Source organism: Cinclus cinclus, chromosome 4 (assembly GCF_963662255.1).
Source record: "Cinclus cinclus chromosome 4, bCinCin1.1, whole genome shotgun sequence".
Lineage (NCBI taxonomy): Eukaryota > Metazoa > Chordata > Aves > Passeriformes > Cinclidae > Cinclus > Cinclus cinclus.
The window spans coordinates 49081693-49100357 of record NC_085049.1 but is presented as its reverse complement, the minus strand read 5'-3'; the positions used below and the strand labels follow the sequence as shown (position 1 = coordinate 49100357).

At 37.2% G+C, this 18665-nt stretch overlaps 1 protein-coding gene across 2 annotated transcripts in view; it reads right to left on the bottom strand.

Moving 5' to 3' along the window:
* Nucleotides 1–18665, bottom strand: part of SYT1 (synaptotagmin 1) — a 116669-nt gene that overhangs the window by 60073 nt on the left and 37931 nt on the right. The window contains exons 3-5 of one of the 2 annotated variants that reach the window (XM_062491222.1): nucleotides 10810–10932; nucleotides 7453–7620; nucleotides 3963–4130 (exon numbers count right to left, since the gene is read on the bottom strand). In XM_062491222.1, the coding sequence (XP_062347206.1) occupies nucleotides 3963–4130; nucleotides 7453–7620; nucleotides 10810–10932 (459 nt within the window). The remainder of the gene's footprint in view (nucleotides 1–3962; nucleotides 4131–7452; nucleotides 7621–10809; nucleotides 10933–18665) is intronic. The other variant, XM_062491223.1, reaches the window with a different exon arrangement.

Below are 18665 nucleotides of genomic sequence, written 5' to 3'. Positions count from 1 at the left end.
TCCCTAAAATTTATTGGTATGTTTGCCACAACTGGTTTTCAATTTAAGTGCCAATATAACAAAATGTCTGGAGGGAAATCAGCTGAAGTATCCAGAAGATGACTCTCAGTATGATTCACACCGCTGTGAGCAAAGAAGAGGTCTGTCTGGCCTTCTGTACTGGAGAGATAACAGATACTGGATGCAGTGTGTACTCAGATAAAGTTAATAGCAATGACATCTGGTAGATGACAGAGAGGAGCAAACTCCTGTGATCTGCTTTTTAACACTCTGTGCCCAAACCATTATATGTCAGACTTGGTAGAAGTGAATAACCTTTCAATATCTACCACTCCCTCCCACACTCTCAGCCAAATAAGACTAAAGGACTACTAGACACAAGGACAGCACATCTAAAACAAGCCAAGGAAAAAGGATTCAAGGTGTGCAGCTCATTAGTAGTGGCCTCCTCAATATTTAGCACTCATTGCACATTCCCAAAGCCTTCTCAGTCATAACAAATGCTCACACAAAGGCTTGTACCTTCAAAGTACCTCACCAACATAAATATATTAATAAGACCTTTTTCAGAAGAGAATGCAGTGTCAGAGAGATGCCATTCAAATGTCTAGGCTGTGAGAGATAGAGTTTACATCATTTCATTAAACCTTCATCCTATGTCTTCAATTTTAAGACCATTTAGAAAAAAGGACAAAATGTATAGTGGAGCTTTATGAGCAAAAAGAAGAGCAACTGCTTGTAAAATTGTTTTGCCCCTTATGATTGAAGTGGTAATTAAATTGTAATTCTGTGATGTGCATCAACTGAATTTGACATAAACTAAAACTGAGATTTTTAGATTCACTTTGATGCCACCTAGATAGTTCTTTTAAAAGATAATTCTTTTAAAGTGACCGGTGACAGCTGCCACTGATTCACTTTGGTATACATCTTGTCTAGGAGTCATAACTAAAACATTTAGGACACGTTTGCAACTTATACGTAATTTCAAACGTACTTAGAATTATAATTAGCACTAATTGCTGAGAACTGACAAACTTGCCCAAGTGTTGTAAAGGTAAGACAGGAAATAAAGCCTGTCATTCTTCAAATATTGCAAATCTCATGCAGATGTGCTTTTCAAGGACAAAGTCATTACATAATTCTAACAGGTAATAGCAAAAGATATTTTGTTAGCAATAGGATTACATTTGTCATAGATTTTTGGACGAAATCTAGTTGCTCAGGTCTTAATTTGTTATTTTAGTAAGCCAGACAACCATATCATGTTCATGATCACTACCAAGAGACAAGCATGTGTCTACTGCTATAGACCTTATATAGGTAAATCATGTTAGCCTTCATACACACAGTGCTGTCTTCGCTAATTCTGAAACCTGGGTGCTTCTTGGTTGCAGCTGTAGCTGCCATGAATTCTGCAACATCTGCAGGGTCAGATGACAGTGCCTTTATGCAGACATGATTTCTCCTGTCCCTGCTTACTAGAATTTGCTTGGACTCTCTGCTGTGGAGCAGGGACTGTAACATCAAAGATGGCAAGGTACTTGAATGTAATATGGAATATGAATGATGTTTTATGTTAAACACAACTCCCAAACTGCTGACAGATGCACCTCTCCTGGTTCATGGTACAGATTTCTCTTCCAAACTGGGCTAAGCTATTATTTGAATGTGGCTCAAAATATATACGACAGAAGTAGAGGTTCCATAATGGAGCAGAAATAAGTTTGGATTAAATACACTTGGCTATGAAGTAAGTGGTTTTTGCAGGATCACTTTTCATTTGTACAGTGAGCTTATGAGCTGTTACGAACCAGCTACACACAGTATACAGAAAACTAAGATTGAAATGTTTCCATGTACCCCAAGTTTTGATATTTTTTTCCATATTGATTGGATACCTTGCATGCTTGAGCACTGAGATGCAAAAATAAAACACAAGATCTCCTGTAGTATGAAAAAATATTTAAGGACTTGGTGTAAGTATATTTTTTTCATTATGTTTTAACACCATCATATTGCCTATCTCCTTATAAGTAAAATGGCCATGCTTTGGTGGGAACTTCAAAAAGGTTCCATCAAAAAAGTATAAAAATAACAGTGGTTTTCCTGCATAAACAGTACCTGAAATTTCAAGAAAGGTGAGAGCAGCCTAGATTTCATCTCTTCAGCAAACTATTCAAAGCTCTTGTCATACTCTTTTAATATCCAAATACTTCCAGAATTATTTATTTTAATTACCTCCTGCTGTTTAGTAAGTAGTATTTCCCAAGTCAGAATGCATTTCTAGAAGTAGCACACATCCTCAATATCTGTTTCAGGCAAAGTTTTAGTCATATTGGATTAGCAGGGTATGAATTTTATGAAAGCAACGAAGTGACTGCCTCAGGTCTTACTGTGGATGTTAGCTAGAACACTTAACAAGCAGCTTTCTACACAATAAAGCAGATGAAACCCCACACTAATCTATAATGTTACCTGTAAGCTGCATATAGGGGATATCATTGCTTATGTTCTAAAAGCTTAAATTTATACTATAAAGGCATAGTGACAACTCCTTTTTGCATAGTGTTTGGCTTATTTTATGTGTTCTGTAACAGAAAAGCATGAAACACTTTGAAATCACACAATTAGTGGTGAAATAAAAAAACAATGTTACTTAATAAAATTTGGAAGGATTAATACACTCCAATTTCACATTTTCAGCTTTCTAGTATGCTGAGCACTTAAAAGGGCAGGCCCCTTCATCTCCAAACTTCCTTTATTTCTTTTTTTTCATTTTTGTATTTAAGAGTGGAAGAAAAATACCCCACATAGCAGGTCACTGATGTCACCTGCAGAAAGAGAGCCCTGCAAATACTGCCACTATGGAACAATGCCAGGCAGAACAGTCTCGATGTAGCAGTGGCTTTCAAATCAAGAAGCAGTTGAAAAAAGCCATCTGAAAATAGAGTCTCTAAAACAAACACTCAAAAAAGAAGACTGAAATCTACCATTTTTTCAAGCCTGAGAAAGCTGCATGGCTCTGAATTTGCTGCTGTTTCCACCACTTTAAGTCTAAATCAATACTCAGGTTTTCAGCACTTGTGAGAAGGAAAGATTTCCTTCAGAGATTGTCTCTTTAATTACCGAAACTAAGATTTGAATCCAAAGCACTTTATTAGTTGAATTAGATGATAAGAAACTCAGACTCATGATTACTTCTCCCACCAGAGAATTAAAGCATGCCATGCACTCTGAGTGGGCAAGTACTGTCTATCAATCAAAAATAAAAATAATGTAAAAATGAGTACAAAATTGTGTTACAATAAGCAAAAAGTTGGACGTATCAGTACGAACAATCTCACAGGATGCACAATCTGGTGATGAAATATTTCCAAGAAGTGTCTTGTGTACACATAGCGCTATACCTAATAAATAATGAATCCAAGGGATGTTGACAATGAGAAGAAAATAAAATAGGTGATAAATATTTGAGTAAGATGCCATTCCAAGGTTTTTGTAAAATTCATAATCCTAATCAAAGGATATTATTGCATAACAGCTCAATAAAGCTGTAAGGTATTCCAATGAAACCCTACCATTATCATCATGCACAATAAGATGTCTTGAGATGCAAACCCCGAGAACTACCAAGAAACCTAACTGCACACCACTTATAATGCAAATGCAAATTCTACATGCCCAAAATGCACCAATTCAAGAAAATGTCAAACTCATGAGAACATTTTTAATATGTTGCGTAAAGTATCAAAAAGATTGATTGAATCAGCAGAGGAGAATGCTGCATTCAGTGAGTATTGGAAAAGATGCTTATCAAAAATTTATCAGGCAAAGTAAGTCTGAGAAATGCTGATAACAGATGGGCACTGTCTCAGCAAAAAAAATATTGCTAGTTTGTCTGTTTCTCTAGGTAAAAATAAAGGTGCTCTGGGACAAATAAAAAGTCTGATTTTTCTTACCTCTTCTTTCTCTGCACTTTGCAAGTCCCTCCACTCCTCAGTGACATGACCGAAATCCACTGTGTTCATTGCAACTTTATATTCCCCAATGATATCATGTTTGGAGAAACGATCAAAGTCATAAACTGCCATCACTAAAGTTTTTCCACCCAGCTCAGAGTATGGCACCTGCAAAGACAAGAAAATGACAAACTCTGCATCATGAGACAATAAAGATTGGTCCACTACAATGCAAATCTATTTCTTTGGTTTATCAGCTGTCATCTCAGGTAAATTGAACTGCAGAGAAAATTATGAGGTGTATTTGTTTCAGAGTCACCAGATGCACTATTTCTTTCGACAAGGCTCTGGCACTCAATAGAACAATGTGGCAGCTCACTCATCACTCCTGGGTTTTTCTCATTCTACTTCAAATCATTTTGTGGGTGATGAAACTGAAACAAGAAGCCAAATTACCTGCACTGAAGACACATGAACTTTTCACACAATGTTTTTTTTCCTCAGTAAATCACCTGTCATCACTCAGAGATGGCTAGCCCCAGACTGACGAAAAAAACAGAACTGGCTTACTATAGATGACATAAAGTAATTAGACACTGGATAGGTCTCCTACAGTACCAATTACTTACCAAGATATATTTTCAAGTAGTGCACCTTTCACATGTTAGACACAAAGGTGCTTTTTAAGTCACAATGTGCAACTAGAAATTGTGGTGGCAGAAGGCCAAGTTCTGAGTACTTCTCCAGCTGTTCTTGTGTGGTTCAAACAGATGCTGTGGTTTGGATGTTTGTAAGTCACATTTTAAATATTCAGATGGAGACGTGCAGTCCAGGTGAACTCAGCCACTCACCTGAGTGGCTGTCTGAAAAGGTCTGATTTAGGAATTGTTTGGATTTATGTGAACACTTGGTCAATCTGAATATATTCGGCAAGTATAAATGGTTTCCATGGGATTCAGTAAATACTTCTTTATAAATCAGAAAGTGGAAGTGTGGCATTACCATTTGCCATGTTAACCTCTATGTTCTTGTCTGCTTAAACCCTAGGACTGTTGTCTTTCATTAGTGTTTGGCTTCCAACTGCTTATTAAAACACTTACCAATAAGTAGTAATTTTCCTGTTACATAACATCTTATATAACATTTGAAATAAGCTTATCAATTTGAGAGCCAGATCTAGCTTCCATTATTGAGTAGAATAGTTTCAGTGGTACATAGTTATGTATCTTAGCAAATACTACAGCAAAATATATTTTTCATTCTCTAAATTATCTGTAGCTTCTAAAAAGCTAGAAGGAAAAATTTTAAATAATGTCAGTTTCATTTTTACACAGACTCAAAAACAGGAGAAGAAAAACGTTCTAAAGTTTATTTCTCGCTTTACAATACCACTTAATGGTCACTTGGAATACAAAGACTACATTCATCATTATTCACTTTTCTGTACTTGACCTCAGTAAAGCTCATTTTAGCTACCTTCCTTTCTAAATATTTCCTTCATTTATTGCGTCTAATGTAGACTCATTTTCCAGCTTTGTTCTGGACTATTAAGGATGGCCTTAGCTCTCATGAAAGGTTGCTCCCTCTCCCTGCTTTCTGCTCAGACATAATCAGTCTCTTCACTTAAAGCAATTGGGACCTTGGTAAAAGGACACACACACACACACACACACACACACACACACACACACACACACACGCAGGCACGCACATATATATGTGTGTGTGTGGTATTCAGGAGTGTTTTACTGGCACAGATGTGTCACTGTGTCACTCCTCTAGACATGAACCCTGTTCTCACTTTGCATCTGAGGAAGAACACCTCTCTCTGCCAGGCTGGTGTAGTGCAGCTAGGATTTCTCAGTTCCTTTGGGCACTGTAGTGTGGTTATACAATTGAGACAGCTGCAGTCTGACAAACACTTGCACCCTGGAACAGCACCATGGATGTCTGGGAAAAAGAAATGAAAAGGGAAGGACTAAGGTTCAGGACTCAAGCTGCAATACAGCAGAAACACAAGTCAACTCATTCCCATTAGCTGTATTTTGGGAGGAAGGCAGGAAGCTCACTGCTGTGCCCTGTGAGAAGGCAACAGCACGGATGGGCCTGGGCTGCCTGGTGGGCAGCACTGCCAGAGACATGGGAAGGACACCAACAGGAGCTGTGCACCACTGAAGTGGGTCACAGGAGCAAAGCTGTGCACAAGTCAATGAGATGCTGTCAACAGTTCCATGGAAGTTGTTGTTATAGTTGCAGTTCCAGTTAAATGGTCACTGTAGTTCCTCAGAACAATGACAGTACTTGGCATGCTCTGCTGGTTTTCTCTCAAGTAAAGACCACAGATCACAGGGGATGATCAGTACCATATTGAGATGCACCTAAACACTCTGTCAGGTCTGGCATGGAAAACAAACTATTTTCTGGAGCATAAAATTTAAATATTAAAGATGTGACTTACAACAAGTGGACATTACAGTCCAGAAGTGGCTGATCTGATTTATAACTTGTGTCTTCATCTTAGATTACAGCATTATTTGTTCTTTCTTTGCTTTTGTGAGCTGCACGGGAATATGTAATTTAGAACTCTGTTTTCTTTTAAATACTCTCTTAGGAAAGCTTGAGAAATAAATAACTCACCACAAAAGATTACTTTTATGAACATCTTCAAGGAATAAATAAGCTTATATATGCAGTAGTAGCTGTGGCCTACAGGGATATCTTTCTCATTGAATGATTTCATAGCCTGAGTCTTTCACTGTTCCTGTTTTCAGTCTGTAGCTGTCATTATAAGATTGGGCACAAAGAGAAAGGCCTGAAGTAACAGCAGAGGAATGTATATAAGGAGAAGCCCCATGAAACATGCTGTATTCCTTTATTCTATTTATCTGGGGTTTGAATTCAGCTAAAGCTTTAGAAAAACACTATTAGATATTATAGGAATGATGTAAATACTGCAATATAAGGCTTACCTACATCTATTTAATTCATGTTTTATTAAACCTGAGACACGATTTCTTTTCGTACATACAGTAGCATGGCAAAGAACTGCTATGACAGTCTAACAAGATTAATCTGCCATATTGTCCTTCACCCATTTACTTCCCTTGAGTTTTAATTTATACTTCAGGAAATGTTATCCTGAATTTCATAAATCAGACTACAAAGATACTTAAAGAAAATGTTGATCTAGTGAAATTTACATGAGATTTGTCAAATTCTCACTGTTTTCTGGATTTCTTGTACATTTTATCCAGCCATAAAAAACAGATCAGATTGTCATCTATAAGGATAATTAAAGTGCCTAAAATCAAACTGTGCCTTTTAAATCTATCTGACCCTGTATTATAGCAAGACTGAGTATCAAGGCTTTCTACAACATGAAAAATAATTTTGCTGCAGTTATCACTTAACTAAGACATCTAAATTCACGGCCAAGCATGAGATACAAAGTGGTTAAATTAAAAAGTACCAATAATTATTAAAAAACTACCTTGAATGTAAATTGCTCATTGAAAACAGGGTTAAGGGTCTTTCTGTGGACTTTTGTCTCATATTTCTTCTTCTTATCAGGCAGCAGGAAGACTTTCACATAGGGATCAGATGTACCACCCATATCTAATGCAGGCAGCTCAGCTGCTTGAATAATCCCAACTAGAAGCTGAAAAGACAGAAAAACAGCAGAATGAAATTTCAAATAGATATTTATAAAAACACTGTAACAGAGGAATGCATATGCAGACTATTTCTGGTCTAGGAGAAACTATACTTCCCTTGCTTCTCCCCCCCCTTAAGGAAGGCAAATGAAGCAACACCATTGACTTTAGAAAACCAATTATGGCAGATGCAGACTGTACAAAGGCTGTTTTAAAGCAGAAAAGAGGTTTTCAAAGGGCAGCTGATTACAGCTAAATACAGACTTCATCCATTTAAAGACTGCAATCAAATAACTTTCAATTGCTCTCTTGTCTTGTGCATTATTTTTCTGTGCTGGGCACCATGAATAGAAATCACATTATTAAACAATCAAGAATGTCTAATTTTGACTACAAAATTTGTATTCTAAACCCCCCAACATGTAACCTTCCCCCAACCAAATGCAAAAGGTGATAAAATCAAATGTGAATCCTCAAGGCAGAGCTTTATTGGAAACAAATTTATCTTGCAGTCTTCCTTATATTTAGATTCTCTTGCTATGTACATGAATGGGCTCAGGCAGTAAACTAAGGACAGCATTTTCAAAAAATATCCCATGAAAATGAACCTTTGGTAACTAAATCCTAATAACAATTTGTAATCTCATTGCAAACCAGAAAAATTAGATTTTTAAATCTCTTACACTCTTTAAAGATAAGACTGAAGGACATACAGAACTAGTTAATGTCTTGGCTGTTTTTTATGTGTTATAAGTGATTATGCTATGTCATGTTATGCCATCTTATGTCATGTAATACAGACACCCAGACTGTATGAGGCCTCATCAGCATAATGGAGGTGAGAAAAAGAAAATATTTCTAATCTTGTTTCATAGATACAAAACTAAAGTAAATATTCAAGTGTTTCTTCAAGGTCATTCTGAAGATACTAGGAACTGCAAATGAAATCTGAGAATAGTTTCTTCTAAATCAGTGCTTCAATCACAATATATTGCTTTTCTCATGGATGAATTGTTTAGAATTGGAAACAGGAACTCTAACAACTGGAATATAGAACAATATATTCAATCTGTGGAAGAAACTTCTGCCTTCTGAGAGAGTCCTCAAAGTTGGACTTAAAAGTTTTAAATTCACAGTATGGCCTGCATGCTTTCCCACTGATAGGACTCTTAAGTTTCACGAAACATTTTCCTTTTGCTGTGTGAAACACTTCTCCTTTTGTGTCCAATTTTTATTCTAGGTGTATAACAGTTCAGAAATACATTAATAGGCTCAGGATCTACATCAAGTTTTCCACATCAAAAAGTGAAAAACAAGTCTATGATTTTTACTTAACAGAATGGAAAAGCAATTCAATTCCCCTTTACAATTTCTCCCTCTAAAACTGAGGCACAGTGCTCTGGAGAGTTCATTGGTCATCTTGTATTCTTAACCCGATGTAATATATTAGCCACATTTTGGGTGGACTGTAGTTTCATGCCACTGCACTACACTAACCTAACTGAATCCCCTCTCCTACTCTTTTACATCATCTATCCTTTGACAAATTTTAAGCTGCAATATAGTTTAGAGCAGCAAAATAAAACAGAAATCTAGTTAATTTATTACCTTAATTAAATACATTACAGACTTAGAGATTTGTGGCTCTTCCATCCTATTTTCCTTTGTAAAATATGGTTCATAAAATCAACATTCCCTTTAATAAAATTCACACAGAAAATTTGTTTTCATAGTCTAAGAAAATTGAAATCTATTTTTCAGAACACATTTGCAGCTTCTCCTTTCCCCCCTCTTTAAATCTTCTGCTTCTGAAGGGTCTACACTTCATACTGATTTCATACTGATTTCAAGGGGGATTCATCACACGGCCAGGCAATTTGCTCCAGAAGGCGAGGAAAAGCTCCTTTAACAACAGCTTCTTAAAAGAAATATTTTTAACTCTTGCATTGTTACACAAGCACCTGTAGTCAGAAGATTGTTGAAAATACAGTCAAATACTCTTTATTATGCCAGGTCATAGCTGTGTATAAAGACCTTCCTGCTAACAGAGAAATTTTTCTTAATTCCTCTTACTGTCTTTGCCTTTGCAACAAGTAAGAGTACCACACTCTATGAACAGCATCAAATAAAACAAATTAACCTGGAATTTATCATAAGTACATATGGAAGGCAGTTCAGGTGCTAAATAGGAATTAACTGGGATTTATCTTCAGTAATCATTTCTTTCCTTAAACAGGAAACATTATGTGATTTTGACTGAAATTGTCAAAAAAATTGTCAAAAGCCCCCACACAGGATATGTGTTCTCAAGTTTACCAAAAGATACACAGTAAAAATGAAGAACTCAGGTAAGTTGGTATGCTTATACCAAACCAAGATTAGGCCCAGTGAATTTTAATGTGAGGCTGTGAATTGGTTTAATTGACAAAACTGATCCCTGGCAAAAAGGCCAGGGAGGGGAATAAAATATGAGCTAATTCAACATGTGGCCAGACCTGTTAAGTTGGTCAGCTCCAGGTCTACACATTATAGTGTCTATTAAATCTGAAAACTTGGTAAGTATGCCAACGTTTAGTCTTACCAGCTTCAGATCAGAATACTGAAGGAGTATCAGCCCTTAAGTTCTTGCCCAACCTTCCTGTTCTTTTGGGGTACAAACCTTTTTATTTGAAGTTTTATTCCAGAATTTTAGGAATTGTACTTTCATGGAGAACAACAGAACCTGATGCAGCTAGTTATTACAGCAAAGTGCACACTCGATGAAGTGAGAGAAAGCAGTCTTACCAACCTCCTAAAATCCCCAGTGAATCACCTTACCTTTATGTCCCTCTGTTTTCCTCCCATTTGTGTTTGCTTACATTTTAAATACTTGAAGGCTGAAGCTACATTTTAGTGACTGCATACAAACTCCATAATTTGTGTGGATTGACATTGGTTGGTGATGCTTTAAGTTATTAATAATCATTACATAAAACTGGATCTTCAGTTTTTGATTAAAGGTGTAATATAAACTCCCAAGTGCATTTAATACCAATTTAGTAGTACCTCTAAAATGAATTTTCTGTCTTATTTTCTCCCTTTACTCCATGCAAGTAGTAAGGATTTCAGAAATATCTACTTTAACTAAATACATTACTTCATTCTCCACTTGCACACACACAGAAACGAAAAGTTACAGGTTGGTTGTCTCAAACCTGATTGTTCTGGAAGTCATAATCCAAAGAATATTGTATTTTCCCTAGCTTCTCAACTTCTTTGGCCTCTTCCTTCTCTTCCCCATCAGTCAGCCCAGTCTCAGCATCATCATCCTTAAGAGCCTAGAAAGAAGACACGTAATATTCACAAATGAGGCAAACCATTAAGTAGCAGTTTAAAATAGACACGATCCTCCAATCTATTTTAGAGCCATTAAAAGCAAGCATAACAGCAGAAATTCAAATATGCAGTTTTCATATATATCTCTACTTTCTGAGTTGCTCAATAAAATGTTATAAATCAGCAAGCAAGCAATGGAAGTAGGAAGAAAGCTCCTTGGACTATAACAAGCAAGGATTGTTACAAAAAACCTGAAAGTAGAAACAAAGTATCATCTTAATGTGGAAAAATAGTTCTTCTGGGCTCATACTGGCTCTTAAAGAGGCACAAGGAGGCAAACATGCTATTAAATAAGCCAAGTCACGCATCCATTCAACTTAAGAATCTTGGCAATGTCAAACCTGGTTGTACATGCTGTGTGCATTGTTTGCATTTGGCAACACATTTCTGTAGGACTACTGTGATAAAGAGCATGTGCTGTGGATGAGCTCTTTCTAAAATCATATACCAAACATTTTTCATGTTTTTTAGAATGAATATGGAAGCAAAGTTTCCATCATGCCATTAGCAAATGCATGTTCCTCCTTTTCCCTCCCTCCCGAGACCAATTTCCTTTTTATTCATTCTCGCAATAAAGCTTGGCTGAACCAAATTGATTGCAAGTTGATTTCAGTTTGCTTGGAAAGAAACACAAAAAGAAAGAAATAAAGAACTGCTCGCAAGCTTTGTCTGTTGCATAAAACCTATTTTTTAAAGGACACAGCAGATATCTTAGATTTGATACATAATTAAAATACTAAATTATATATTTTTTTCCTGTACCAGAAAGGAGAAGTATTTTTACTGTGTAAAAGGCAATTCAAATGATTATCAAACCATATGAACCATAATTAACTACGTAGATCTTATTACAGAAGATTCTTTCCTGGATTAGAAGTGAAAAATAGACAAAAGTGATGAGGCAAATAGTGAAAAATTGTGGAAAATGTAAAAGTAAAATTGAGAGTGTGAAAATAAAGAATCAGTACTGAGCATTCACCCAGAATTGTTATTTGCATGTTACAGTGAACAGTATACTTGTCTGGAAGAGACCTATTTGAATGTTCTTTCTATAAGAAGCTTCTTCTTGCACAGACAGATGAAGTGCCAGAATAAGATGTATTCTTTGTTGCAATGTAATTTTTCTGCAATTGTGCTTTTTTGTGCTGTAGGAAACCTACAGCATTTCTTAACAATAGGCTGCTGCTGGAGCTCTCTGAAAAGGCAGCAAGGCTAGAGAGTAGCTATATACACAGCTGATAGCAGTTAGGGAAAGAAGAAACATGAAAGCATTAACATTCTCTCTCAGCCTTGAACACAGTGAGGGCCATACAACAGTTGTGTGGGTTTGGAAAGAAGGAAGATTTATCTCTGAAGTAGAAAATGTTCTTCTCCAGAAGCCAGATCTAAATTCAAAAGGTCAGACTCAAAACTGTATGATACTAAGCAGTTATTTCTACACTTTTGAAATTAGCTAGAAATTCTGTTGGCAGAGCTCAGATGAAACCAATGCAATAGCTTTGATTTTTTGTGAGTTGAGGAGCTGGGTCTCACATAAATATCTGAATGTTAGTGAATGATGGACTCTCCACTAGAAACATAAATTACAATGTACCTGGATGAGATTGGTGGGAAAGGTCAGTGATGGATAGAATCACCTGTGACACTGGAAGAGTAGTATTTTTTAAAGTAAACCATTTCTATTCGGAAGAGCTGAACTGGCTGAAATGACATTTGGTTTGAGACATTTTATCACTGAGCTCTTAGTAAGTTCCCTGATTTTAGCACAACATTTTTCTTAGAACAAGAAGTGTGACACTTGAAAACTGACAGGCTCCCTGGCAGACCATACATGGGATTTCCAGGATATGGAGTGATGTGATTATGCCAAACACTCTTGCTTTTGGTAATAAAAATAAGCTTAAGGTATTGTGATCATAAAAAAAGATGTGACTCAATCCAACTGAAGCAACCAGGTTTATTTGAGCCTGGAGACGACAGGAAATACTAAGTCAGAGTGGGATGTTAACTCTAAGATCTGAATCATTCCACGATGGTCCTAAAAGAGGACTCCATTATAAAAGTGTGATATACAGCTCCAGTATATTATTATTTCTGGGAAAAGTACTGGACTTTCTACTTTTCCATCTACTTTTAACCAGGATTTTCTTTGAAAGGATGTATCCTATGGCCATTCCCCAGGAAGAAAAGTGAGAATGCAAAAAGAATCTTATATGGTAATTTCCAATTAAGAGGAATTTGTGAACAGTCCATCAAGGCAATAGTATATCCATACTTTCTCTGGAAAACGACATTCTCTTCTGCAAAGCTGTTCAGTCTAGATGACAGAGCTGTGAAAAAAAGTTCTTACTGCGACTACAGAAGATAAAATGGGAAGCTAACATCTCTCTTGCAAGGGTGTTTTGAAGTGCAGGCAGAAAACACTGTATGGTTAAGAAACTCACTTCCACAGGTTATGAGAAGACTATTGGAAGGGTGAAAGCTATTTCCATGAGAGATGGACAACATTGTACATCACTGACATCAGCTGAGGAGCTACATGATTCTTCTTGACCTTGACTCAGAAACAGTGAACCACTAAGAAACAACACTAAGAAAGAAATAGTGTTTGGATATGGACAAGTTTGTGGCACTGAGGGGAGGGAAAAAAAAGAAGAATCATTATCTCTACAGCAGTCTGTAAATAATAGTTTTTACTGTTAAGAAAAGAATTTGCTTTCAAACTGGAGGTGAATGCTTCAGGAAGAAGCTGAGTCAAAAGAAGCATGAAGGTTTCTCATGCTTGATTTAAGCTGCTGAGTTCTAAGGAGGAAGAAGAATGGGTTTGCTTCAAAGTACTTGAAACACCCCACAGGGATTTTAATTTTGTATTGAGATTCTCTGAAAGATCAATATTTAATGGAATACTACTACTTTCCTCAATTTATAGCATACTGCATCACACTGTATTGAATCTTGTTGCATTGCTACAATTAGTTAAAATAAGCAGCTACATTTTACTTGTTTTATAAACATTAAAATATTTTTAATTATAAGCAAGCTTTTTTATCAAGCCTTTACAACTGATAAACCATGACCAGAAAGACTGGATTTAGATGGAGAGGAATGTAAGCCTTGTCTTCTCTAACATTTTCTTTCATTTCATGACATTTTAAATGCTTTTTCTGTGAAATATGCAACACTGAAATGCATAATTTAATTGTGCTGGAGACTGGATTTATCTTTTCTAATTTGAGATGACCATGAATTTTACTCAAGTTTCTCAACTCAAGTTTCTTCATTTCTGCATTACATATGCAGAAACACACAACAGTGAAATAACTGTGTCCTCTCAAACGTGTATTTGATAAATAGGCTTATATGTAAGCAGGTGTAGGAATGTACTGAGAAAGTGTTAATCCAGTAAAAACATTTCAAGGTGATACATCTGTGTCTACTGAAATCAGAACCACTACTCTGCAGTGTTTCTTACAACAAAAAGGGCTAAATTACAGCAATTTGAGATCCAATGTTCAATCTGCTGGTTGCATCTTCACTTCCATAATGTTATTAAGAGTGGTTTTGCAGCCTCCTCTTTTCTTTTGAGTTGTTAAAGAAAATGCTTAATTTTCAATTATTTTGAAACTCCACACCCTGTAGTGGGTTTTTACTCTTCCTGGGTTTTTTTTCTCCCTCTCATTCCCCTAGCTGACAAAAGCCTCTCTCCAGTGATACCGCATCCTGACACTGCAAACATCCCTTACTTTCAGCTCAGTTCCACCAAAACCCCTGCACCTTGTCACTAGGTTTGCTCCACTACTATCAACCACAAAGCACAAAAGGGATTCTGCAGCTTAACACAACTTTAATCCCTCCCCAAACTATGTATAGAAAATGAGAGGGTCTGCAATGGCAGTTGCTCTGCTGGTTGCCTCCAGATTCCACATGTGCAGAAGCTTCAGGAAAGTGAAGTGGTTGGAGACTCCTGTAACAAAGCTGCTGGGGGAGCAAGTGCACTTGCTTGCCTCTGTACTGAGAGACAGAGGCCACCATCGTGACTGAGTCATGTCTTGTTAATGACTAGTTTATGTTGCAAACCATTTAAAATGCAAAGTGTCTTTCACTTTTGTATAGAAAGGAATGCTTCCTTTAACAGAGTTTTTAGGATTCCTTCTGTTTATAGGGTGGCCTACAGCCTCACTTTTAAGGAAACAAGATACCATTAAGCAAGAAGGAGAGACATTGGGAAGCAAAACAAAACACTGACTGAAGTCTGTAAACGTGTTTGCTACATGGTGCATGCTGCTGTCCTGATTTCCATCTCCACCTCCCCTCCATCATTTCTTTTGGAATGGTGAAGTAGATATTGTTTTAATGTTTGAATGATGCCCAGTCCTCAGGCTTGTGCAATGCCTGGTGAGTTGAAAAAAAAAAAAAAAAAACCAAGAAGATTTTGTAACAAGAATGTTCTGTGCCATGTCCAATAATTAATTTATTGGAAAGGCAATTTTTCCTCCACAGGTAGAAATGCTGCTTTTCCACTAATGGTGGTGCACCTCTTATCAATATCTTTCCCATTCAAGAACACCATAATTCTGATCAGGCCAATTGATATCCCAAGAGAAAACAAAAGCCTTTAGAAATTCCTGTCTGGTTCCCTATCACAAACCAGACAAGCCTGCAATTGTAATGCCTGCATGTTCTCTATCAGAGTCCCTCAGAAGGAAAGGCAACGTTTCATTCATTCAGCATCTGCTTTCTCTCCATGAATTAATTTAAAGAGCATGTTGTGCCTGGGTTTCCAGTGGCTGCGCCAGGCTTTGGTCATTGTGAAATCTACTTTGCCATTACTGCTGTAAGACTGTTGGCCTCACATACCAGCAGTGGGCCACACTGATGCACACAATGAGAAAAACCCTGCTGGGTTTAGCATACGATGCCTTGACTTGCTTGATTACTTCCTTGCTTGTTATCCAGCTTTTAAATGGTCTTAGTTGGGTTATTCTAAAGGTTTTCTTTTTTTAGGAGCTCTATGACATGAGGTTATCATGTTCAGCTTAAGGGCTTGCCGAATTGTTTGGGTACTAAAATACCAACTTAATCTGATGCAACAGAAAAACACAGAAGATGCTGCAGGTGCTCAGTGTAAAATATTAATACATCCGTTTAAGTCACAGCTGCTAAGCTCACAAACAAACCTGTTTTTGATGTTTTATAAACACCTATAGCCAGTGTTTATAGACTGAAAAAAAGATGAAGCTGACCTAGGAGCCTATTTTGGAAGTTCATCCTGTGGGTCAGGGCTGTGCTTTGAAAGCAGGGCCCGTGTGTGTGAACTAAAAGTAGCAGGCACTCCTGCAAGCACGCTGCCGTGCTCTGCCCCCACCTGCCATATGGCAGGCAGCGCTTGCTTGCACTGAGCAGCAGGCTGTGAGTGGGAGGCAGCTTTAGGCTGCTTGGCCAGTGCATGCTGCTCCATCAATTGTTCTTCATCCTCTCCAAATGAATGGCAGGGGGCCAGATGGAAGCATGCTTTGGGACAGAGCTGGCTCCTTCACCTGGGAGGACCACTCAGAGTACTGCATTTATTTCTATTTGAAAAATCTGTCATACAATGTAATTAGGACTAGGTGTATGTGATAGAGAAAATTAACCTAAATATAGCCAGACATGATTTACTGAGAGCCACTTTGATCTGTGGAGAGAAAGTTGGCACAGACCTATTCTACTGGCTTAGTTACTTAAAAAGAGATAAGATAATCCTCTGACCATCTTCTAAATTGGACTTTATTAAGTGCCTGATATTCTCATCTTTGAAGGCTGTTTGCTACTCCTATTCATTATATATCAATCTGTAAAGAGTAAATACCCTTGCTTAAAAAGAAAACAAATATTCCCAAATATTTAGTTTTTATTTTAATTTTTTAAAAATGTATACCTCATTAATATGAATTGCTGTTCTTGTTGTAGATTATGCATACCCACTAACTTCAGACATAGTGTAGGAGTTTAGCTCTCCATACAGTCTGTGGATATAGGTAAATGTCTTGAGAGTATGATCAAGTCACTTAATTTAAAGACTAATTGCATACTTTCTAAATGTCACTCCATTAGGAACTTGCAGACTCTGTTCTTGAATAAAGAACTCAAAATTTGGTCTGTTAATCAAGGAAATGCACAAAACATCCTTGTGGGTGGAAGCTTCCAGTGGTAAGACCTTCAATACAGAAAACAAGATATGTAAAAGAATGAGCCGGAGCTGCATCTTTGTATCACCCTAACAGTACAGTAGGTTACAACAGAAGTAACAAATTAATTACTTTACAGAAAAAAAATAGTTTAGCAAGGAGGAAAACAACCTCAGGAGGCATGCAAAGCAAGCTCCCATGTTTTCTTGGGAATGAGGAATGCAAATAAGCCCAGTCTTGTGTCTCACAGCTACTGCCGCCACATTTTCAGGCTCTGAAGTCTAATATAAATCTAAATTTCAAAAGAGTTTTACAGAAAACCTATTTGCAGAACATGAACACTCATCTATACAATTTTATCTTCATAAATGTTATTCACATTTTTCAGGAAGTTTTATGCACACTGCACAGTTGCTTTTGAGGCAAGTGAAAAAGCAGGACAACTGGTCAAGGCTGAGATTGAATTAATGCACAAATAGGACTCAGTCAATCCCTTCTGACTGCCACAGTAAACTAATTTGGCTTGTTTTCTAAGAAGACACATCCCCATTGTTTGTGACTAACCCTCTTCACTGCAGTGGCTCTGTAGCACATCACCCTTCTGAGTGTGAACTAGGATGTCTCACTGCATTGTGGATAAGCCATAGCGAGCATTAACACCACCATGGGCAGAAGATGACAACAAACGGGCACTGGCATGGTGACACTGAGATAAGCAGCACTGCAGAATAAATGCACTCACTATTCTCTAGGCATTCAACTGGGAAAAAAAGCATGTAACCAAATATCGCAGAAGAAAAGACCACTTCCAGCAACAGAGCTCCTGTCCCTCGGAAAGATCCTCTTGGATTTTTTTCTGGCAGTAATGGCTTGAGTTGCCTCAAATGAAATCCAGTCTCTCTAGTTGTCAGTGTGGATTATCCTGACATCATCTCAGCTATTGTCTTCATGCTGCCAGGTCAATGCACTCTACTTTGAAATATTTCAGTGCACCTAACATTAAAAATCTTTTTCCTTCAGCATTTTGTCTACATGAGGGCAAGGGTGTTGGATGATCAACAGCTAGAATCATAAGGTGAATCAGTTTTAAAAAAACATTGTATATTGGAGTTCGGCTGGGTGCAATCGCAGCTCTCTCTGTCATGTCACTTTATAATAACCTGCTATTCAGAGAGCAACACTGATTACAATATTCTGATTAAGTTAGCACATAATCCAAATGTAAAAGGAAAAACAAACATATAAAGAAGTCAGGGGGCTGACTGAAGGACACAGTAAGTCAGTAGCAGAGCCAAGAATATACTACTCATACTCCAAGCTACGGTACACACACCTAATACCAAATCTCCTGTTTCACCTAACACACATATTGTAAGCCAAAAATTCTTTACTAGTTATACTGCTTTAGCCTGATGCAATGAGAAAGGGCTGAACTATTAAATCTCCTTCTCTACAAATGCTTTGTGACCTAATAAAATGTTCAGACCACAATTATTCTCTAAGTAATA